Source organism: Phaethon aethereus (assembly GCF_964289735.1).
Source record: "Phaethon aethereus genome assembly, chromosome: 5".
Lineage (NCBI taxonomy): Eukaryota > Metazoa > Chordata > Aves > Phaethontiformes > Phaethontidae > Phaethon > Phaethon aethereus.
In genome coordinates, this window is record NC_138579.1 from 61,993,692 (window position 1) to 62,019,676 (window position 25,985).

Below are 25,985 nucleotides of genomic sequence, written 5' to 3' on the forward strand. Positions count from 1 at the left end.
GGTTTTGTCTTTCTGATACTAGGTAAGATAAGGGAAAGTTCTTTCTCTTTTGAGAAATAATACTGCTGCAGATTAATAATTTTTATTACTGGCAAAAGGTGGAAAAAAGTAAAATGGAGGAAAAAAACAGTAAGCAAAGGAAAACACATTAACTGTGCCTCATATGTAACTGAAGCAAGGCTAAACTGTTTTTTGGCTTGGTCCATCTGCTCTTGTATTTTGCTGCCCACTCTGTCCATACCTATGGCCATTCTTGGCACAGCACTTTCCACAGGTCATTTTAACATCAAGACAATGCAGTGGAAAGAGCTGAAGCGTGGTGATACCTTATTTCAATTTGATCTAAATGTTACTTTGTCCCTGCTGCTGTTGCATGATGCTACTACATGTATTACATTACAAGACTACTGCTTAAAGCCAGATCCTCTATTCTAAGCATCTGAAAATAGCAATTGTATCTGTCATTTTGCCTGTCTGGATCTCGTGATTTTTGTATTTGTTTGCTGCCCTAACCCAGTCCAAGCCTCAGATACCAAGCAAGTCTAGCTTAGCCAACCAACTGCAACATCAAAACTGATCCTGGTCTCTGAAGTGATTTCTGATAATGATGAAATTTGAGCCAGCTTTGGCATACTTCACCAAGGGTTTATGGAAGTCTGTTGCAGTTACTCTCTGTTACTCTGGAGGGTACTCATACTTTCATTATCAGCCAAAGAGCAACAGTTTATGATTGCAGGGCTTGAAATATTTAATGCTATCACAGTCAGTGCCAGACATGTGACATTAGGATTCTTGAACATGAGAATTAAATAAGCAACTTAACGCTGTTTCAACTTCTTTTTAAAATCACTTGTCAAAGGAATTTGGGAGCAGACTGCTTAAGTTCTCCTGGGAACAATGAAAGATCATTTTCAGTTCTCTTCCCTTCCCCCACGTGTGTTCACCCCCTTAAAGAGCTTGCAAGAAAAAGCAGCAGAATTCATATTCTCCTTTATGTACCCTGCAGAAAAGAAATTACACGCTGCAACAGTAATAGCACGAATAATTTCTGTAAAAGCCTGTGCTACGTTTGAACACAGTATCCTTTCTGAACACTGGAGTACTTGAAAATCATCCTAAAGAGACCCTGGGTGAACCCCTCCGAATCTGTGAACATTTCAGTGTAAGACTTTCTTCACTGAAGATGTTTCTTGAGCTGTTTCTCATTATAGGATTGTCCTCTGCGTATCCTGAGTGCCACACAACCTGATAACACCACACCTCAGCCTTTTGTGAACAAACCTCTTTTTAGAAATGAAATTTAAATTAGGAAGCAGGGGTGGCAGACATACCTTATTCAAAACCTCATTTCAATAACAAATCAATGTGTGATCTCAAAAAGCACTACAGACTTATTTAGCCTTAACTGCACAGAACACAGGTTAAACTAATAGTATAATGTTACCAACTGCTACTTCCTGCTGTCTCTCCTCCTTCACTATCCCACTCACTCCCCATTTAACCCTCTCCCCATCCACACTGCAGAAATGTAAAAGTTTCTAGAACCTGATGTAAATATTTTGTAAATTAACTTCAAGATTCTCAAGCTTTTATTAAAGACTGACATTATATAATGAATATTTTATATTCATTCAGGAAGCTACCCAAAACAAAGTTCCTAATCACATTTCATGTAAATATTTACCTAGATTTTACATTTATACAGATAGTAAAATAATAGAGTGCATGTGCATATGCATACATGTGTGTTTTAAATCCAGTGCCATACAGAAGCACTAACATAAATGGCATGTGTAGAACTTGCAAGAAAAGTACACACAGGCTAAAATAGATTTTAAAAGTATAACGAGATGTGCTGCTTATGTGACACACAATTAAATTAATACTGTAATTTAAAAAACAATACACTGAAGGATCTATTCACATCCCATTCATGGATTTTTCAAACACTGAAAAATACTTAGAACCTAAAAAAAAAATCTAAAAGCAAAGTGTTTTTTCCAAGGTGACGAGACAACTGCACAAACCTACTTTTTTTCTTTTACAGTAAGACAAAAATAATCTGATGCAGTTAATTCATGTTCAGACAGTTCAACACAAAATTAGGATTTTAATAGCGCTGCCTTTTTAAAAAACATAATTTTATCAGAGTAACATGCACAGGAAAAAAGTACCACCATTTTTATCCAAAACAAAGGCATCCTAAAAGGTCTCATACAGTTATACCGAAGAAGAATTAAGGGAATAACTAGTGCAAATAATTTTTTATTTTAAAGCACAACATGGTAAACAACATACACTCCTTTTTTGCCATACATTCCTATGCAAGATTTGCTTTGTTGTATTACAATCTCTGGAAAGCACGAGCACTTGCTAGAATATATCGCCATTTGTTCAAAGTTTGATCCTAGAGTTTCATTTTTAAAGACAAAGACAGCTGATCCTCTCCCCCCTCCCTAAGCCTCCTCCTCCCGCATCAAGAAATGTCTTTGATTCATTTCTCATGAAGAAACTTATACTATTTTACGTCTGAGACACTCAGAGGCACTCAATACGTTTCCTTTCTCAAAGCTGAGAATTCTGACTAAGATTTGCTAAAGTGCATTTACAAAGAGAAAACAAAGCCCAGCAAATCACTTACCCTCTTTAGCCACGTGAAGTGCTTGTAAATATCAATCTCACCATCCATGCTTTGGGCCCATCTCAGCAGTCACATTCCCAGGGTTAAAAGAAACTTTTGGAAGCAAGCACACTGCTTTGTTTTACAAGATATAGCTGTGACTTCTTCCTCTTTCAACCCTCAACTTCCAAAATCCTGAATGCGTGTCCCACAGTCTTATCCCAAATCCTTCTCACAGATGTATATATAACACACAACTGTATAAACTTCAGACTCTCCCCCGAACATCTGGTTTTTTTAAACAGCAGATTGGTTAGCAACAAGAACAATGTAACTCTAAAACCGTCGAAAATATAACTTGCTAAATGATCTTTAAAAAGGATCTTTCAAGAATAGTATAAATCTGAAGAAACTGTTCCCTTTTAATGTTGAATAACAAGCTAAAAATTATTAAGCTGTCACTGAGAAACTATTTTCAAGTAATGCCTTCTCTGGCTTTCTGTTTCAAGAGTGGCTGGAACTCATTACCAAAGACCCCCTATTTCCTGTCTCTGTTTTACTCCCTGTTTATCGTAACACTACTCAGCCTTCTCCGTTTATTTCAGGCTCAGACTAAACCTAAAAATAAGCTCTGCTCTTTGAATTACTTGCCTGTTGTCTCAAAAGACATTATAAAAGAGGAGGAATTCAAGGATGATCCTGTGGATAAGTTAATTATCCTATAAATACTGCTGTTGCCAAAGAGGCAATTTTCCATCTTAACAGAGGATGATGATACCCTTCTAAAATTTTTGTCTGCTCCTGCTGAAGCTGAAGTCTCATAGCATGGCAACTTTTCAAACTTGCAACACCAAGATAAATGCATATGCAAAGCAATGCTCTGGCAAGAAGGGAAGTTTAAAAGTGTTGCCTGTTACTGCGGTGTCCTCTAGTGCCTCCACACAGTAGTTATGATTAAGTTCTAATTTTTCCCAATAAACTCAGGTTTCCAAGGCTGTATCTCCCACTAGTTAAAAGTGACTTTGGCCTTAAACTGGGCAACTGATTGTTCCACACACAAGGACAACTGCTTGGGCAATGCCTATTAAGACCAAAACGCAGCTGTCCCTATGGGATTTTTCTGATGATCTCAGAACATTTACTTATCTCCCCATTTTCTTCAGCTGCTACAGCCAAACTCATTCCTGCACTTAAGGTGAAGTAAAACAGCAATTTGGAAGTGCCAGTGTCAAAGAAGCCCATCACACTATCGATATATGCAAAGAACTCAACAGTCTGAAGCTGTAAAATGCCCTGAAAAGCAGTTCTTACCGGGATCTGCCTCACTTAGCCATCTACCCACAGTCCAAACTATGGAAATCACAGATACATGAAGGAGTTTCTGCAAGGGATGTGGCGTTTTATTATTTCAAGCATTTTTGATCCTTTTGACCTAATGGACCTCTTTTTAGAATCTGCCATGATCCAAAGTAAGAGGGAAGGATGTAAACCTACACTTCCAGCTTTCTTCTATTACCTGTTGTTACTTAAAGTCACATGACAAGAAAAATGTGAACGATTTTTAGAAAGGTAATGCTACAAGTCTTCTAAAGGTGTTAGGACACCTAAAATCACCAGTAAATGTGACAAGATAAAAGAACAGCCAGTTTCCAAGAGTGAACTCTGCCACAAGACAGACCTGAAAAGGATTTGGGTTGCTCTGTACATACAACCTCGTTATTCTATGCTGGCTGTTGAAGGTTTTTTGCTATCTTAAAGTTGATGAGCGTAGCTATTTCTTGAATAGCTCACACCATCTGCCAAAAGCCTTAGTATACTGTCAATGGTCCATTTTTAAAAAAAGTCATAAAAATTAAGATGCACTTAATATCATACACTTCTCTATGCATGACAGCCTCTGTCATGGCTGACAAGCTGGAGACTGAATAAGGGTTCTTTTGACATTAAAACATGAACTCTCTACAGCTTAAGGCATTTTTTCCTCCAGAAAACTAGTTATCTAATTGTGGAGAACAGCAAATACATCAAACTTTATCTCAAAGTATTGCATATCTTATAGCACCACCACTAAGGAACCTCAAGATCCACATTTCATCCGTTTCAAAACATAGGCTCTAAGACTCTCATTTCAGGCTTATTTAAGGAAGGGCGAAACATCTCTCTCTCAAAACATTCCACTAAACATCTTCTCTGAATGAGTTTGTTTTTCTTTTAAAAAAGCTACAGGAAAACTATATCACTCCACTTATTAGTGCCTCAGTATAGTGTCTGCAGCTAGATGAGTATCATTTCTCCTCTTAAAAGTATTTAAAATTACAAACATACCTTATTTCTGCCTTGTCATTTGTCCTGGATTTCATGCAAAGGCCTCTTGATTCTATTACAGTCATTCTTCCTGATTAAAAGGTAAACGTGTCTGAATTTTCTACATCTTATCAGTCACGAATGTTGACAACATACATTCCAGGCAGTCACATGTTCACTTTTAGCCTGTCACCTGCATGCTGAACTTTACGTCCTGCTTGAGCTTTGGCCTGAAAAAGTTTCAGACACCAACTGAATGCAAATCAATTGCCCCAGATTTACTTAGAATACTTTTCTGTTTCACTGGAAAAGCAGGTTAGCTTCTCTGGGCAGCGTGAAAATGAGGAAAATATGTTGCAATCTGAGGACTGCTTCATCAAGTTACCACTGATTTTTTTTTCTTTTTTTTTTTAGGAAATGCATGTCTGTGTGTAGTTCTTCACTGAGCTCTAACTTCTAGTTCAATGGAGAATTAAAAGCCAACCAAACAAAAATCCCCCACTACCCCTGCAGTACCACCACTCTCAAGTGGAGAGAGTGAGCTAGCTATTACTCTGTTCCCCCATGAAACTGTTTGTTTTCTCCAGTGCTGTCTCAAAAAATAAAAGAAAACACACATTATGGCAATATAAATGCAATGTAGGGCACTAAAATGTTTAAAATTAACAAAGTTTATATACTCCACAAGCTGTATGAAAACCCATCAGGATTTTTTTGCCAATTCTGTACTTCTATAGAAAACTGCTGACTACTGCCACTGTTGATAACAGTAAAAACTCTGGTTGCAGAACACCAAAGGTGCTAGCCACATGAACGTCTGCTAATACATAACCCATAAAAAACACTCAGCTAAGCAACCCATTACTTTATTAGTCAGAATGTCAAATATTTCAAACAAGATTTTAAATCTGTTTCAAATAGTAAACAGACATGCTGTAACAGCTTTGAAACTGAAAGTAACAGAATGCTTTAAACAATCCAGTAGACTTCTTATGTTCCTCCATTCCAGAGCTATGAAGAGGCAAGAAAACATCCACAAATCCTTTTAGAACTGTGGAGGGAAGGGCAATCTGACTGGTACATTTCCTCTTCTCCTACCAACACCGGAGCTGAGGAAGTAGCATTGATTTCTTTTCCACCACTGTCCCTCTTTCTCCCAACCAGCTGAGGCCCTATGAATATTACAAAATTATATTTATTACTGTTATTTTAGCAATTTTACTTTTTATTCAGTTAAATTTGTGCTAAAACACAGGTTTTTGTGATCTTTCAAAGCAGCCCAAAATGCAAACTACCAATAGCATTCTTGTATTGGCACTGGGAGGTTCGAGGGCAAGGGAATAGGAAGCAGAGCAGAACTTCTTCACCTCCATAAGGTCCAGGTCCCTGAAACATAGCACCTCTCTTCCTTTTCAGCAATAACTTCTAGATCATTTTGGTTTCAAAACCCATCGGACTCTGAAAACTCTAAAACAACATACACTTGGCCTTTGAGGACAAGACTAAATTGACCAACTACGTGTCTTCCCAGCCTCATAGGAGAATAGAGTTCAGTATGGGCGTGCAACAAAAATTTACTAATTCCCAAGAATTAGTATCAACTTTTCCTATATGCATTACTTTGTGCTCTTCCCCATCCTAGTGTTTGGGCTGCTTTGGAAACAAAGGCATTAGGACCGTATTTTAAAAGGGAAAAATGTCCTCATCATGCCAATTCACACATCTGTCATTCTCATGCTGCAGAAAAACGTGAGAGCTTCGGAGTGAAGGAAGAGAGAGAAAATATGAGAATACGCCTGCACAGGAATACTTGTGTAAAAAGTTATTCAGGCCATTTGTGCAAAAGACAATGGAGGAAGACATCCTTTTTACGTAGTGAGGAATGCCTTCAGAAATCTAGATGAAGCATTTCCAGCAAGATAATTTGCCTAAGAGTCTTAGGCATTATCAGTTACTCATGATTAAGTGACAGAGAAAGATGAAACTCTTGGAATAAAAGGAAAAAAACCAAAAAAACCCAATATACTGCATTCTGTATATAAGCACATTTGCTTTACTTGTGATAATTAAAAAAAAAAAAAAAAAAAGTATCCTGGGAAACAGACTAGCAATAAGGTTATGTAGATACATGAACAAATAATCCTCTCCCACCATAAAATGCACTCAGTCCAAATGGCTTAATTATTTGATTAAAATCTATATTTCAGAAATAATCAGACTTAGATGGCCATTAGTTTCAAGCCAGCATGGTTAACTCTCACCCTTATTGCATATTTGGGGGGGGAAGTAATACTTCAAACAGGTGCTGACGTCTTTGGAGTCATTCCCATCTGCAGGCTGTATGAGATCAGGTATCTCTAGCACTACTATTCCTTTCTGGTTACTGCTTGAGTAATAACTAGCTCTCTTCCCTTGGCCTTCATAAAGAATGTATTACTAATACTTAGATGAAATTACTGTTTATTAATTCATCCACAGACATTTGCACATTCTTGGCAGTTTCAAACATTCCTTGCCACATGCTGCAATACTTTTTCCAGCCCAAGTTCTAGAAGAGCTATAACTTTTTGCATGAAACTTATTTAGAAGAAAATGTGGATTCTAAGAAACTTGAGTACTATGTTTTTGCATCAAAACTAAAAATGTTTTCTACTTAACAGAACAACAAAATCATTGTGAACACGCCCCCCAGTTGCTATAGCCAAGAAAAAAGTACACTGATATGTAAAGCAAATATTTAAATAAATATATTTACATCCTACCACACAACATATTACAATAATTCAGGTTTAGTTTTCAGTCTGAAATGTTTCAAAGCACTGCTGAAATTACTAAATATGCAGTAAATCAGTATATGAAACAGGATATTTACCAAATATTTGCAAATACATCAACATTACCAGGTAACATTTTGCCTCTCCTCAGTATAACACAGAACAGATTGTATCCTTTAAATTTCGTAACAGAAAAATTTGTAAAAAAAAAAACAACCTCCAAACAGAATAACCTGCAAATAAACCTTTACAAGTCCTTATTTCTGATAAGAAATATATAAACATTCATTATTTTCTTCTTAAGCATCTCATTCTTTCAGGAAAATGAAGCATTTGTTTATATACTTATGAAGAAGAGTAGCATGCCTACATGTTGTATACTATCTCTAAAATAAATACAGTTTGTTTCCATTTTTGAAAGATCACAAAACCTGAAAATATATTTAGTTGCCTTTTAACTAAATACAGGTCTGTTTACCACTATTATTAGCATACTACTCCAAAAGAGAATGAAATAATTTTGTTGTGAATTATATTATTGCTATGTTTGTCATAACTGATAACATTTAGCAAGTGAGATAGGTCAACCTACCCAAATTCTGTGAAATCTGAATAAAGGTTATATACAGAAATACTTCAAACTTTTACCCTTCCTCTAACATTCGAGTAATATCTCCAAATCAATATAGGATCTTTAAAAAAAAAAAAATTTTGCCCCCAGCTTCTTTACATTACCATTATGTTTATACCTTATCTGTTAGTACCATTGTTTAACGAAATAATTCTCTCTTACCAGTGCCACTGTTAACTACTTTATGGAAAGAATTTTCCAATGTTTCCTCTACCTACACTTAAAAAGCAGATACTTCACAGCACTTACATTTATACATTAATGTTTGTTAAATTAATACAGTGTGTCATATTTAAATCAGTAAAAAGAAAGGCAGCTGGAAATTCTAGTGACAGATCATAATGTGAAATGAGAAAGGGACACCACGCATAACGTTAGACACAAATGGAAAGATGAACTAATGTGGTATTGAGCCACTTAATGCAAAGGAAAGCACTAAAGCCAACAGCTGAAAGAGTCTTAGACAAATGAAAATTAATAAATCGTATTAATTCTTTTGAAGCCTGACATGCAATTTCTGTGTACAATCATGTCTTCCTATAGAGTAGGCCTCTATTTCAAGGTGTGGATAGCCCACATAGGTGAGGATTTCCACCAAGGGCTAAACTTCACAATATGTCAGTAGACTACTTTGAAATCTTTGAAAACTTAGCGTTTAAAAATACAGACCCTACTATTATAACAGAAATACCACCTTTATTTTAATCACTTCTGGTCATTGTAGTTTAAAGGTAGGTCTGTTAAGCATTACTGACCATCACAAGAAAATGCCAAAAACTAATCTCACCATGTCATTTTAAGGAAGAGATCTAAATCAGCCCTACTCACTGCAAAGCTATTTTAAGCTTCTATTAGTTCTTTCTGTAGAGAAGACTTTCCTACCTCTGTTGACAGCTACTACAGTGAGCAATCAGAGTCAGAGATGATAGGGTTGACTCCCAGACAAAGCAACCATGAAACATTAAAAAAATTAGGCCTGGATTAGAAAAATTCCATGCAAGCTGTGTACACCCCCTTTCCACTGGCTCCAATGCACTCTCTAGTGTTCATAAACAGCTGCACATACAAAGGACACTTTTCTGCTGTCTCTTGTGTGCTGTGAATTGCTCTAACATGCATGGGGAACTCTGAGAGGACCAGATCTTCCAGTTCAGGGCTTCCTTACATCATCAACTCATTGAAAAGGAGCTGGAGTGCAGCAAAGGATTGGGTCATACAACTTTCAGCTCTGGCTACTGCTCAGCAAACATATTCATCTAATGTTTCAAGCTGGCAAAAATAAACATGAATGCTTATGCAATGACGACTTTTCTACACTGTCCCAAGCAGGCTCTACAGGTCCATTTTCAATTTAACATGTGTTAATACCACTTGGCAATGGGGAGATTCAGCTATATATAGCTCCATCGTGACTCTCAACACAGTTGAATCCCACAGTCAAATCTACCAGCAGATAAATATCCTGGCTGTAACTGGCATTGCTCAGAATATATTCTCTTCCCACTCAGCTGTTCCTGAAAAATTCTACTGATACTTTTATAAAAGCATTTTTCAAATATACTTAAGTGCCTTGTATTGCACTCATTTTCTGCCTCTGTTCTGGACAGATAACTCTGTAAAACGAGTCTCAGACAAAAGTGAAATAAAGAGACCAGTGATTATGTTTCAGCAGAGCACTTTAGCACATGCTTAAAATAGAACTTTGAAGTAATTTCAAAACTTCACAAACTCCACCAAGTCAGAATTCTGAACCGGGGTTTATTGTTTTAATCCAAGTCTCTGTGAAGACACTGGGAAAAAAAATTCCATTATTTTAACAAACAGTGGAAACAGTCTCTTCTGAACATTAATCATGACCAAATGGCAACCAAGACTCTAAGAAATTTATCCTAAATAATTTCTGCTAAAAAGTCTGGTTTTCCCACTACAGAGCATGAAATGAGACAAAGCACAGCATATATCATAAGGCAAAGCACATTATTTTAACAAATTGCCTCTACCACACGTTCCTGTACTATTTCTTCTGTTCTTCTCTCCTTCCTGTTTTCTGAAATTTAGAATATTTAGAAAGATTTTCAGAATTAGGCTTCCAAGAAAAAACATAATCAGGAAAATACTAATGAGTTTTCAAGAATCAGCATTTTAAGGTTCAGTACATTAAGCTACATGGTGAAGTGGCTTGCTTTAAATATAAATGTTCCACTGGAAGGCAGATCATGTTTTGCAATCCTGGAAATGGGGCTTTCACTCATGCTTAAAATGATTTTAGGACCACTGAAAGAACACTAGGGTTCCTCTTTACTCAGAAAAATATTCCATAAAGATGTATAGAATTAAAAAAAAAGAATTAACAGTGTAGAAGTTCATTTAGAGTTATGAAATGGAACTGTAACTAAATACATTCTTTCATAGCTCACCGAGTCAAACAGTCAGTTGTTACTGCAGCAGTTAATTTTTAATGCTGAACTTACTACCTCCTTTGTGATACGTCATGTGGTCACTAGCAATACTAAAATATTTAACAAGAAGCATTGAAACTATACACAAATTTGTTTTATATGAACTCTCCATGACAATTCCCAGGTCTTTTTGTTCTGTTTTTAAGGCCAAAGAATTTACAATCACAAAGCATGTAAAACACACCAGACATATTCACTTCAAGGCAAGTATTTTTAATACAGTTCTTAAATAGTTACAAGTCTATAATTAATGATGCTTTATTCCATTTTACCTTTGTCAAAAGATTTGTGCACTTATAGCGACTGTTGAATGCTCATCCTATGATACACAGTAGTAATCTCTCTAAATTCAGCGCTACCTTTGTCAAGCCTATTTCATCTATCTCCAAGGAGTGGCAGCACAGTTACTGTGCCCAGTTATACTGTAAACTCAAGAACCTGATATGTTCACAGATCCCAGACCACAGAAATGCAAAAAGGAGCCTTTTCAAAACGCACACCTTTAGTTCCATAAATGGTGTGCCTCTTCCTTAGGTGATTGTAGATCATAAGCACAAAATCCAACTCCACCAAATCACCACCAATGGTTCCTTAAAAAAAGGAATAAAGCACATGCTTTCAAAAGGGGAAGTAAGCAAGGTAGTATCAGGTATGAAACACGATGTCTAAAGTTTTCACACTCTAGGCGTATCTGTATTTTCCCACATCTTTGGTATTCACACCTATAGCAGATGGACCAAAGAATGTAACAGTTACAATTGTTTTTAAAAAAATAAAAACAAATTAAAAAAAAAATCAAACAAACCACAAAAGAGAACTTGGTGGTATTTCATGTCTGATAAATTCCATAGTTCAGTACTATGAATTGAAGGAATGAACTGAATGAATTGAAGACTCTAGTGAGACCAGCTATAGCATCTATAATCATCACAGAAGCTTCCTGACTGATCAGTGATGAGCCAATGTGCCTCAAAGCTGACCAAAAGGCTAAACTCCACAGCGTTATTTATTTAAAGACTAGGTGTAGTTCAGCATACTAAGTGACAATTACCGAAGCTGCAAAGCTATTTGAATTAATTAAGGCCAAGGGGCAATTTTCTACAGAAGTTATTTTTCCCATTCTAGTACAGTTGAGCTCTAGTTTCTGGATGATACTCCAATAACAAACAAACAATACAAAGAAGGTTCAGTCACTTTCTGTCCTCTAACCTGCAATACCAACTACTGCTGTGTGGCACAGACAGAACTGGTAGAGACAGCCATACTCTGCCTCAGAGAGCTTTCAGGGCTGCATTAGGTTATGATGATTGCTAATGCAGAAGGAGCACAAAAGAAAATAATTGGGACTTCTATTCCGTACTTCTGCTTAAATGAAAATGCTAGTTGTTAAATGCTGTTGTTTGATACTATCCAGCAGGAACTAGTCTTGAGCTATCTTTCTGACTCCCCTTTCTGTGGTTTCCCACAAAAGCCAATATAGGGCAGTAGCAAAACACAAATTAAAATTATTTCCATAAGGTACATTGTTTGTATTCTTGATTAAGCATGGCAGCTGCAATGATTTTTAATACTATTTTCAAACACATATTTAAATGAAGAAGAATAATAAAACAACATTCTTTTCTTGAATGATGCATGCTTATCTGCTTTTAAAATAAATGTCAGATTGCTTCGTGTATCTTCAGTTTCTAATGTATTCCTACTCAGGATAAACTGGGAATATTTTTGACCTCACCTATTCCTGTGCAACGTTAGAAACACAGCAGTTTTTGTATTCTCTAAAACCAGTGGCTTATTCAGTACATGCTAGAGCAGCCTCCAGCTTCAAAGGAGGGTGCATGGACCCCAAAAATAAACAGATGTGGAATTAATCACCCACAAAAGAAAATCCCCCTCCAATCTGTCCTATAATAGTTCCGAAAAAAGCTCAAAAGCATCAATTCACTCCAAAGTTTGTTACAATTCAACTATTGCTACTGATATCAAACATTGTTTTATGTAACATTTCAGTTGAATACAACAATTAAAATATATTCCAAATCTCGATAGTGAATTATTAGCCTATGCTTTAAAAAGAATGCTTAGAAGAGACACTTTGTAGCAAATTCCACTTGAGATTATCTAGCATTTTCTATGTAATGATGTTTTGCCTGATAGTTACCAGCTATAACAATTGGGCACCCACACCTCAGGTGTGCCTACGTGAACTCATGGTGTGCTTGCTCAGCAGTGCATGGGTTAGCAGACTGTAGGGAGCTCCACGGGTACACACAAAAGCTAAAGCACACACATGTCCATTAGGAGACGTGTATAAATAGGGGAACCCACATCCACAAAAGAGGCTGTCCATGGTTGTAACCAACACTAGCTGTGAGACAGGAAACGTGTGCGTGTAACTGTGAATGTGTGTGTGCATGTCAGTGTGATTTTAACTTTTTTGCATTACTTATGCATTTAGAACTTTGTAGGTGTTCCTTAACATTTCTTAAGCATCTAGTATTCTGGTTTATCTGTTGTATTGCTGATGTTGATCCTAAAAGTTCACTGATTTCTAGCTAATTATGTGTTTAATCAATCAGCAAACCGCTTCAATCTTGATGTGTTTAAACAATGGGAATTGAGCAGGGTTTTCCTGTGACACTCCAACATTTCATAGACTAATGATTACCAAACTTCATTTGATGCTTCCAATGTGAACGGATTCATCAAGGTACAGAGTCCTCATTCTCTATAGCCTACTACCTTGACTACTGTTTTTCACATATCAAGTACCATGTTCCACAGCTTTGGGCTGGAAGGAAGGAATTTTTCCACATGGGACATAACTATATTCCATTTCACTGAACTGAGCTGAATTTTATCAGATTTCTTCTCAACTTCCAAGTTAAGCTGCTGCTTGTCAGTGGAGAAAGCTCTTCCAAATTTGAAGTCTGAAAAGCTACCTTAATATTTCTGCAACAGAGGGGCCAAAAGCCAGACCACCAGATTCAGACTGCAGTTAGCTAAGTATGCAGATTTCAGTTATTATAAAAATAACTGAAGTATCAAAATACTTGAACCAATGCTGTTTGCAAACAAAATGGGAAAGCTATAAATAACTACTCACCAGATTCTCTTCAAACCACTCCCGTATACACACTGCTGTGGCCCCCGGAATTTGATTTCGCAACGCTTCTTTCTCTTGAGGATCCTCTAGCATTTCCAATGCCATCTTTAGATCTTCTAGGAGATGCAAAATTTGAAATGTGCCCAAGTACACTGATGGAGCAGGTGACACAATATCATAACCACCATTAGCATACTCTGTAGCTGACTTTGTACCTAAAACAAGTAAAACCAGGAGAAACAATAATGTTAAATAATTGTTTTTTAAGTGATAAATATATAGGTACTACACACTACACCATTGGGATTTCAGATGCTAAGTGACAAGTATCAGTATTTCAGGCTTAGAAATACTTGAGTTAGTCCCTAGATAAATAACAAACACTACAGAATTAAATGTGAAAGGTATGTACAAGCATATTAAAAAAGAATTTTGACCTTGAAAACATTTGCAATATCTGTTAAATTACAGATGCCAAAACCGTACCACAAATCACCTGTAATTTTCCGTGGTCACCATGAGATGTCACTAACTTCTCAGATACATAGTTAGAAGTCCCCATACAGAGCAGTGTTAAGCAATATAAGAAAGACTGATACAGTCCTTTGAAAAGAAACTTAGTTCAAAATAGATCGTGTTACTAGAACTAGAAAAATACGTGACCTTGAGCAGGTTTAAAACCCTCCCACAGAGCACAAAACCCAAAAGTTAGCTATAAAAAATGGCTAATGAAACTTTGCTAGCTCTCTAAATTACACCACCTCCCTCCTGCCAGCCCTCCAGCAGTGATATTATTTTCTCAAGCACAGCAACAGCCATATCTCACTTGATGGAAGAGTTATAAATAATACAAATTCTACTATCTCCAAATCTTTTTGTCTTAATACACTGAGTTTCATTGAGATGCACATTAATATGAGCTATCTTTTCTCAGTCATGAATTTCAGACCTTGATTTCATTTAATATCCCTTTGTTCATTTAAGAACTAGTCAGATGGAAAACTTCTATTTGCTCTATTTTTACAATATTTATTTACAATTCATTGCCTCATGTATATAATAGATTGTACTCATGTTATGTCTTCATTCCTGCTCCCTCTGGCATAAGCAATCACATTTTCCCTCTTATTTTACTTCATGGTAGATTTTTTTTAGGCTTTTGATCATTCATATTGTACTCCTCTCAATCCTTTAATTTTGTAACATACTGCACAGGTGTATGTTGGATCCACATAGCATATAGTATTCCTCAGAAGACTATATCATTGATTGACACAAGGGGATTATAATAAACATCATACTATTCTTCATTTTACTCCTGTGTTTAACATCATTTACATCTTAGTTGTGAAAGGAACAAAAATCTTCACTGGGCCTTTGAAAATAATTTTCTAAGTTTTCTTCCTGAGTGGATGTATCTAATTTGAAACCCAGATGTATAAGTAAATTTTCTTCTTGAATGCACACTACTTTGCATTAATCAATGTTAGTTTGTGTGCTATTGTTATTTATCTACCATGATTCAGACATTAAAAATTATGTTTGAACCCAATGGTTCATTTTACATATAGACTGATATACAACTAATACCTAAATACAACTCAGGAATACACTGACACTTGAGGTCCTAGTACACTGAAATGCCTTCTGTTCCCAGATGAGCTTTTAACCAAAATGCTAACTGATCATTTAATCCTAATATTGTTTCCCATCTCAATCAGTTTTTGATCCAAGACGGCATTTTGTCTCTCATTTTGTGAATGCTTAACTTTACTCAAAGCTTTTGGGAAAATACTAAATAATGTTAACCAGGTCTTCTTCAATGACTGCTTTAATGACACAAAGAATTCTGTCAGATCAATTACATTTGAAAAAAAATTGTGTGGTTTGAATTCTGCTGTACAATTTACGTGGGGCTTTGTTTGATTATGTTTTAAACAATGCAAAACCATCCCTAGAAACTTCTAATGTTTTGCAAGGCTCAGTAGTAGGGATTTTATTTTTTTTAAAGCAACACTCTTATTTGCACTACTGGAGTATTTAGTATCATCTTAAACTCTTTTCAAACTCAGAATATTCCCTGTTGGGTCCTGTTGACTTCCGCTGCTTATGAGTTTATTTTAATACCTCGAGTGTGAGATCTCATCTTAGTTTCCAGCTAAGACCACGTCCAAGATAAAGTTTCTTCAATATCCGGTGCTACAAAGACTGTTACACAAGACAACTTCACCTCGTAAATCAACCTTGTCTTCCTGAATTATTTCCTTTTGAGGGGAGGATCAACTAACTGTTTTGTTGGATTTGAGTATTCTAAACACTAAAAGATATTTTCTTCTGTATTTCTATACTCTCAGCTACTTATGCCAGCTTAGTTGTTTCTGTTTATGTACTTCCTAATGCAGATTAATATTAAACTCTAGCAACTAAAAATAACACATTTCCATATTGTGTAAGAGCCATTTGGATCATATAACCTCTTAGATCTTTTCATTCAGCCAGAGTGGCTCGCTACTTACTTTCCAAAAGAGATAGCACACAAAAAGAAATCTGGCATTGTCTTCTCAAGTGGCATTGATGCCACGTTTAAAGATGTGGCTTCCTTGCTTATTGTGACATTAGGACTTTTAAAGTAGTTTTCTCACTCTTTCTTTTTGAAAATTCCATGCTATATTTTTCTGTCTTTTTGCTTAGTAAGTACTTTTCACACCAGAAAAGCAGACAGGATCCAAAGTTATTTCATGATCAAGTTTGGTAGCTACTCCTTCAATGAACTGAGAATTTAAAATAGATATGGAATGGGAAAAATTTAATGGAGCATTCTGCTATAGCATTCCTCATGTTATTTAGATGAATATTTTTTATATACAGACAAGAGAGAAACAAACAAAGAAAAATCCACACAATCCAAACAAAACCACACAAACTTTCAGGCCCACAACCAGTATTTCAGGTGTGAAAGAAAAGCCATAATCTGTGATCTTACATACAGTTTTAAAACAATTGTTCAGGAGTTTAGTTAATTATACTGGGTAGTTTATACAGACAAATATACAGCCATACCATAGATACTGCTGTAACTTTTTTGAGAACAGTATTGGTGACATCTTATCTCATCAGTCTAAATGCCTCACTACATATCATATCTTGCCTCCACCCTTAGATTATCATGGCTACAACATTACTGGTAACACCTACCTTTTGCAGAAAACAATTTTAAATTCTGTAGGAAAATTCAATGACAGTGAAATTCACACATTTTGGCATGCCTTTATTTGATTTGCCTCTATATTATGGTTTAACCCCAGCCAGCAACTAAGCACCACGCAGCCGCTTGCTCACTCCCCTACGGTGGCAGGGATTTCTCATCCCAAATCAAAACCATAGCCTCACACTAGCTTCTATAAAGAAAATTAACTCTGTCCCAGCTGAAACCAGGACACTCTGTCAAAATACTAGAAAAAAACCCATATACACACACTCTTTAATCTTGGCAAGGGAAAGAACTGTCACCTTAAGAAAACTGGTTCTATAAAGGTAAAAATTCTCAAGTGCTGGAACACAGGCAGGGCCAGCTAGGAATTATATTACATGATTTCCTGAGACTTGGCATACTCCATATGTGTGCTTCAGTTATCCCAAGCTCTTCAACTCACTTTTCAGACTGGCAGAACTCTTAAACATTCTCAAAATCTCACACTTTACGCAGCAGTGGTAGGTCATCATCTCTCAGAACTCTCAAGAACTGGGTCCATGTGTAAGGCACACATGCTGAGTTTTCATAGCTGTAATCTAAGGTAGGTCTTGAGGACAGTCCTGTCCTGTGCAGGGACATTTAGAAGATAGTAATGTGTTTTTACTGGGAAAGAACATCAGTTTCATGTCTGGTGATTGAGACAAAGCCAATTTAAGAATTTTCAAGTTTTTTTCACAGCATCACAGAATCATTAAGGTTGGAAAAGACCTTTAAGACAATCAAGTCCAACCACCAACCCAACACCACCATGCCCATTAAACCATATCCTGAAGTGCCACGTCTACACATTTTTTGAACGCTTCCAGTGATGGTGACTCCACCGCCTCCCTGGGCAGCCTGTTCCAATGCTTGACCACTCTCTCCATAAAGAAATTTTTCCTAATATCCAATCTAAACCTCCCCTGGCGCAACTTGAGGCCATTTCCTCTCGTCCTATCACTAGTTACTTGGGAGAAGAGACCAACACCCACCTCACCACAACCCCCTTTCAGGTAGTTGTAGAGAGTGATAAGGTCTCCTCCCAGTCTCCTCTTCTCCAGACTGAACAATCCCAGTTCCCTCAGCTGCTCCTCACAAGACATGTGCTCCAGACCCTTCACCAGCGTCGTTGCCCTTCTCTGGACACGCTCCAGCACCCCAATGTCCCACCTGTAGTGAGGGTCCTGTTTTTCTTAGTTTCCTTTCCTGCCTCAAGTTTTCCTCCATTTAAGTTCGCATGAAATAAGAAGTAAAAAAGAAGCCAGGAGAAGGAAATATTTTTCTATCCATTGCTAACAAAAAGAGATGCAAAACAAATAAAAATAATCAAAGACTTCTTATGACAAACTCATGTTCCCTGAACAGCCTAACAACACACAAAAGCTCGTATGTCTTTATGACTTACCCCATACTTACAACTGGGAATTCATTTTGAGCATAAATAGTACATGATTTTAAACTGCAGAATAAAGATATTTCAAAACTTTCTTAGCTAATAATAGTAAACAGCACAATATTTGTTTGCTTACACGAATAAAGATGTAATGATCTTACAAGTGAACTGTCTGTAAATTCTTATATCCACTAGTTCCATTAAATCTTGAAAGGAAAAACATCTCTGATTAATACTAACTAAAGTTAAACGAAGGAAGTAGAGATGGAAAAGATTGATTTCATTCATAACTTTCAGTCTTTCAACTGAGGTTATTATTCATGAAAGAAATTATTAAAATATATTTGTATATATCAGTACTATTCAAGATTTGTATTTAAACTTCAAAAAGCAAGCACTGGTGAGAGAAGAATGTACCCATGCCCGATACCATCAGAAAGACAAACAAACAAAAATCCAAACCTTATCATGCCAAGAATACAGGGCATAATTCTGAGATGTGCTGAAGATTTTAGCTTTCAGCAATCTAAATTTCACTAGTTTCAAGTCACTGGGATCACAAATATTATACAAGGACCTGAAAGTACTTTCCTTTCTGGATTGAGGCCACAGCACTCAAAAAAAGCCCTCCCATGAGTAACTCTCCTTGTCTGGAACAGGAGCCACCCACAGATCTCAGTGCCTCACCAAGAGAACGTGACTCTTCACACCTCCCCATAAAATACATGCATATGCTCCTCCTTTACGAAATTATTTTTAAACCAGTTTGCCATGGGTTGCCACTCTAGTCCCTTTTATTTTCCTGGCTGAAATGGAAAATGAAGAATTCCTCTGAATGCAACAACTAATGCACTTTATACTAGGCAAAGAAGTGATATAAATGCAGAAATGCAGAGTTCAACTCAGCATTTTAATTCAGAAAGCTTCCTGTTTCACTGCTTAAATTCAAATTAATCACAGGCTTGCTTCTCTTATTTGCTTTCCATGTAGTTTTGTATTAAGTAGGACATATATTGCTCACCAGAAGGGCAAGAACACACCCTGAAAAACAGAAGTAAAAGTGCATAGGAGTAAATAATTATATTTCTTTGCATGAGTTTAAACTTCTACATCATCATCCTGCAAAGCACATTAAGTTTTAGCACCAGACAGTAAGAATTTGTATGTCCTTGCAGACTGATGCAAAAAAATGAGATGCCACAGTGCAAACAGAACACTACCTGTTACCAGTATCCTCTACCATTAACAGCAATTAATTTTAGTGTAGCTTTATTATAAATAGCTGAAGTGGAGGGGAATGTAGTTCAAGCACTAGAATTTTATAGATACTCAGGAAAAATGAGTGCAGTTTTGAACTCTTGCAGAAAGACTCATTGTACAGCCTTGAGCAAGTCACAGTTGTCCTGTGCCTCATTTTTTCCAGGAGTAAACGGGACACAGGGGAATCTTTTGTCATTATGTTTATATAATACTCAACTCCATGGTTTCCTAGTATACTACTGGAGCACAATTAATCATCGTAAGTGTCCACCTTAGAGGAGAGAGAAAGAAAGACAGAAAGACAGGAAGGAAGGAAGGAAAAGGAAGGAAGGAAGGAAGGAAAAGGAAGGAAGGAAGGAAGGAAGGAAGGAAGGAAGGAAGGAAGGAAGGAAGGAAGGAAGGAAGGAAGGAAGGAAGGAAGGAAGGAAGGAAGGAAGGAAGGAAGGAAGGAAGGAAGGAAGGAAGGAAGGAAGGAAGGAAGGAAGGAAGGAAGGAAGGAAGGAAGGAAGGAAGGAAGGAAGGAAGGAAGGAAGGAAGGAAGGAAGGAAGGAAGGAAGGAAGGAAGGAAGGAAGGAAGGAAGGAAGGAAGGAAGGAAGGAAGGAAGGAAGGAAGGAAGGAAGGGAGGAAGGGAGGGAGGGAGGGAGGGAGGGAGGGAGGGAGGGAGGGAGGGAGGGAGGGAGGGTGGGTGGGTGGGTGGGAGGGTGGGTGGGTGGGTGGGTGGGAGGGTGGGTGGGTGGGTGGGAGGGTGGGTGGGAGGGTGGGAGGGTGGGTGGGAGGGTGGGAGGGTGGGTGGGAGGGTGGGTGGGAGGGTGGGTGGGAGGGAGGGTGGGTGGGAGGGTGGGTGGGTGGGTGGGTGGGAGGGTGGGTGGGTGGGTGGGAGGGAGGAAGGGAGGGAGGAAGGGAGGGAGGGAGGGAGGGAGGGAGGGAGGGAGGGAGGGAGGGAGGGAGGGAGGGAGGGAGGGTGGGTGGGTGGGTGGGTGGGTGGGTGGGTGGGTGGGTGGGTGGGTGGGTATTTGAACTAAGACATTCCAAGCAGCTCAATTCTGGCTTCCCATACAGACAGTGGATGAAGAAGATTAAATGTTGCTGCACAGTATATATATGGTAGAAAGAATAACAAAAGTAATAAAAAAAGGAAAAGAACTTTTAAGTTACACATTTCCTACACCCTGACCATGCAAGGACATTTTGAGTTCAAAGTTCCTTGCAATTAACTGAATGGCTTCAAAGAAAACGTTCCTTTTGGGCAAATACATAACCTATTCAGAAAACAGCACTACTGGTAACTTGCAAAAATAAGTTACTAAGCAGAAGTAAAGAAAGAAACAGAAAGCCTTGCCAATTTGAAAATCCACTCTCCTCAGCTTCTATTGTATACATTCATCTATCACCCAACTTTCATCACCCTTAGCAGTAGATACTGTTTCTGATCTCTCACGTTTTGCCCCGGAACTTCTGATCCCCTGCATTCATCCATATTATTTCAGTCTTTTCGCTCTAAAACTGAGTTTTAGAAAAAAATCCCTGGTAATGCACAACTCAACCATAAGTGGTTAAAAAGACATTTTTCTAAAACTGCTGACTCCTTTAGTGCATAAAACGGCAAAAAACAACAAAAGACTCACAACAAAACCCAAAAGATACTTCTATGCTGGGGTAAGGATGACTTTCTATAAAGCTGAAATGCTCAAGGGTAGCAGTTTTCATGTCTCACCAACAGGAGTTAGAAGAAAATTATAAACATACATTATTTTTTGGCCTTTCAGGCAATCATTACACTGCTAGAGAACCTTTTTTTTTACCTGAGCTTTTACTCAATGAGCATATAGGCTGTCCATGGTCGTCTTCTCTCCTTCAAGATTACAAAGTGTAATTTTCTTTGAAGCACAAGTCTCCTTCTCTCATGAAGACAGCCTTGAAAACTTGAATTTATGTAAACTAGTAGCAAGGTCTGGATGGGACATAATTCGCCTCCTCGTTCCTAAGCCTTCTGTCAAAGGAGTGAAGAGGTAGCTCACACAACCCTTTCTACTAATACTGTAATGCAAAATACATCACAAATGCTGTGTTTTGAATCATAGCTCATTTTAGCCTCTCCTCAAATCTCTGCTTTTAGATCTTTAACTACAGGGAACAGTAACTGTTGAGCTGGATTAGCAGGAAGCCCTAGGAAAAACTTTCTAAGCCTAGAAACATTAATGACCACATACAGATGCACGTTTAATGCACCTCAGATGATTTTCAACTGAACTTTCTTTACAACCACATGTGTAATCCTTGAGACAATCTTAAAGAACTGTCTATAATTTCTTATGCAAATTATCTATGTAATTACTCAACCTTTTTGCTTTTACATGCTTGTAGACTCTAAGCTGTGATGTGCAGCACATTAGGTACTGTATATACAACTGCAACAAAAAGATCTCTCTTAGCCAGAAACACAAGCTAAGCAGCCTTACAGCTGCTGAAAAAAGGAAGATGAATTATGCAGCTATGATGGAGATTTGAGGCCCAGTCTCCATTGCACAGGAAAAACAGGATCAACACATTTTATTAAAGACAAAGAAGAACAAATATTTGCACCAATTTTCTTTTTTTTTTTTTATTTTCATACACAAAAAAGCCTGTATTTAGGGCCAGTGAAACCAGTATTCTAATTGAAACAGTGAGACAACAAATACATCTTTTTAGTACAACATCCAGAATTGTTTGTAGTAAGCAGTAGTAAGCTACTAGTAACATGAATACTGTTTCATGAAAAAAATTAATCTCTGAAGGAATAGGGAAAATAAGAGCATTGAGTTTGTGAGGAAATAAAGGCATCTTGTTTTATAAAGATTACACTATTTTTATTTTTAAAAAGACTCTTTCAAATCAATTATATTGCCTTAAAGTAGGAAGCTGAGAAGCTATGATTTTGAATTTAAAGAAATCTCATGTTTGATAAAACTTGTTTCAATTTACATCTTAGAAATGTGTTCCCTAGCCCATTAAACAACTGAGTGACTCATGTACTGAAAATCAGATCACATCATATAAATGACAAAAGCACCTTTGTGTCAAATTTTTCAATCCTACGGGGTTAAAGCCATCATGGTTTAACTGCCTTTCTGTGCTACATATTGTATGTGCAGCTATTTACAATTCTGTTTCTTTTCCATCCTTTTTCAAAACTAAATACAAATACCTATGATGTATGGATTTTGTTTTGCATAAACACAATGCAGTCCTGCATTTTTGGTATGTTGATGTAGGTGTCTAGGTCATGACTGTATTTTTGTTGTTCTATACTGACAGAGCTGTTTATCAACAGTCAGAGATAAAGAATTTTAAGTAGCATATTTCAGTTGCAAAGATTTCTCCATTTTTAATTAGTCTTAACTCTTATTTTCAAGAAAACTTCTCATTTTGTTGTTTTGCTGGAAAGGCAGGAACCCCCACAAGGGAAGTCAAAGACCTATTTGATCAATAATTCACTGTTTGACTTGGACATTCAAAGGACAAATTTGTCTTATATAAAACAATATTAAACATCTATTTTTGTAAAAGATCATTAAGTATCTACACGAAACAACTTCTCAATGCTTTCAGCTCCATAAGATTCTGTAGTACTGCCTTGTTTACAGAGAGAATCCATCAGTACTACAAACAGAATTCAGGGCGTCTTTGCTCTCTATCTTGTGCTCTTACCCGCACGATCTGTGAGAAAATATGCTTAGACTAGTGAGAGTATGGGAAGCATGTTTTGGGACAGTAGCCCAAATAGCTATAATGACCTCTTGCAAGGTTAAGCACTCAAAATTGAGGAAATTCCAAACTTCAGGTTGCTCTGGCAACCCTGGGTAAGGAATGAGTAGACAATGCTGCAATCAACATGCAAGTTGCCATGATTTTCACATGCTTTTAAATCACAGATAGAAACTGCACCTGAACGATTATTCAAGGTCTTAGCTTGAAGGTTACAGCGTGTGTAAAGCCCCTACAAAATATAGTATCAAATGGCTGTAATGGTTATTCAAGTGTGCACACAGTTTGTGAGGCCATGTCTTAGAAGTTGTTAAGAAACCTAAAAGAAAAACCACAAATAGCTGATGTGAAAAATTACAGATTAACTACATAGAAAGACAGTGAACTGCTGTATTTTTAAAGGTTTAAAAGATTTTAAATTGTTATAAATCTGTTATTGCTGACATCTAAGAATTTAACTAATTAGCTTTTCGGAAGCTGAGTATCTGAAGCTAAATGTCAAAATACAAATTATAAAGCCTAAATATTTGTGTTAAGTTTTTATATTTTCCCCTTTAATTTCCAGGATGGTTAAAGGTCACCATTTTTATCTTTTTTCCCCTCACAATATTCTTGATACACAATTTTCTGGAACTGTTATGACAGGAAGTTATATATTACTCTGTCAAAGACCTGATTTAAAGTAATTTATTATTTAATTTCCTTTTTCATATCCCTGTTGCTGTAAGATCTATGCATAAATATGCTCTAGCTAATGGTTTCAAAAGGCCATTACAGTATCTTGTATAGTAAACCTTCATGTTCACCTTAATTATTGCATAGCAGTAACAAGATAAACAAGTGCTGTAAATATATTATTTCATTTGTTCAGGAATAAAGCCTAAATTATTGATTGAAAAAGAACAGAAAATAAAAAGGAAATACAGTAATCATAACTGAAGCACAGCCTATCAACATAATTACAATTTATTTAGAAAATACAAAAAAAACACTGCAGCTGTTTCTGTTCAGTTACTCTGATCTATAATGAAAGAAATAGCTCATTCTTCAAATCATTCTGTTTCTCTCAGCATTATTTCAACTTTAGTCTGGGTCAATTCAGTGCTCTAAAATGAAATCCTACAAAGACCTTTCTATTAAAATAATAAAAAGTTATACATTTTTACTATAGAAACTAAATTTTGAATTTGAAAATACTGTGAACCTTGAACATAACATAAGTGATAACAATATAAAGCCATCTGGAAGTATACAAATTGAAAAGAAAAAACAGAAGCTATTCTCTAGTCATTCTACACAATCACAAGAGGCCTGTATTGCCTTTCAAATAAGACACACATAGATCCCCTCAACACACATCACAAAAAATAGGATTAAGTACTCTCTGTCTGGTTTGGACAATTTCAGTCCCTTATGAAGCAGAACAGAGTTGTCTATCTTCTTCACTTAAAGTACTCTGAGACTAGCCCTTACATTCTGAATGAATCCTGTGATGAGGTATATGACTATTCATGGGTAAAGGACGAGGCCACTAGGAAATATTTTGATTTCCTATTATTTATGTAGAAACTCTATGAAAACCTTACTCCACAAAACCCAAAATCCATCCAAAGGGGTTCCAATGAGAGTGTCAGTATTTTTTGTCCATTCCTACATTTTTAATCCAAATTCTAATCGCTTAACTAGAGGTGTCTTAGTAATCTAACAAATCCAGGAACTTGTGTATCAAATCCAGTGTAGCTCTGGAACTTGAACTCTATTGTTGTCATATGAAAATTATGATGGGGCTGAACAATAGAACTAAAACAATAAGAAAAAAAAACCACCAAAAACCCCACAAACAGGTCCTCCTTCAAATTCTGGCAAATGTATCCCATGAGGAAAATATATTAAACTTGAATTAAAATCTTGTTCATCCCTTAAGTGTAATTTCCTGTAAAGGCCCCTTTTCCAGCAAGGGTGTGGGAAGTGGTTGGGTTTGTATCACATAGCCAAAGTGATGAACTGAAAACAAGCATTCTGCCACCTCAAGAGAAAGGAATCTTCATCTTGAGAGTGCTCACAGGGCATGTGAAGGACAACCAAGGGATCAGGCCCAGCCAGCACGGGTTCATGAAAGGCAGGTCCTGCTTCACCAACCTGATTTCCTTCTATGACCAGGTGACCCACCTAGTGGATGAGGGAAAGGCTGTGGATGTTGTCTGCCTGGACTTTAGTGAAGCCTTTGACACCATCTCCCACAGCATTCTCCTGGAGAAGCTGGCAGCTCGTGGCTTAGACAGGTGTACTCTTCGCTGGGTAAAGAACTGGCTGGATGGCTGAGCCCAGAGAGTTGTGGTGAATGGCGTTAAATCCGGCTGGTGGCCGGTCACAAGCGGTGTTCCCCAGGGCTTGGTTCTGGGGCCGGTCTTGTTCAGTATCTTTATTGATGACCTGGATGAGGGAATCAAGTGCTCCC

At 37.1% G+C, this 25,985-nt stretch overlaps 1 protein-coding gene across 1 annotated transcript in view; it reads right to left on the bottom strand.

Moving 5' to 3' along the window:
• The window catches only part of PPFIBP2 (PPFIA binding protein 2), a gene marked incomplete at its 3' end in the record, with an annotated part of 89,726 nt that overhangs the window by 57,975 nt on the left and 5,766 nt on the right, over positions 1–25,985 (bottom strand). The window contains exon 2 of the mRNA XM_082000656.1: positions 13,895–14,109. Within this exon, the coding sequence (XP_081856782.1) occupies positions 13,895–14,109 (215 nt within the window). The remainder of the gene's footprint in view (positions 1–13,894; positions 14,110–25,985) is intronic.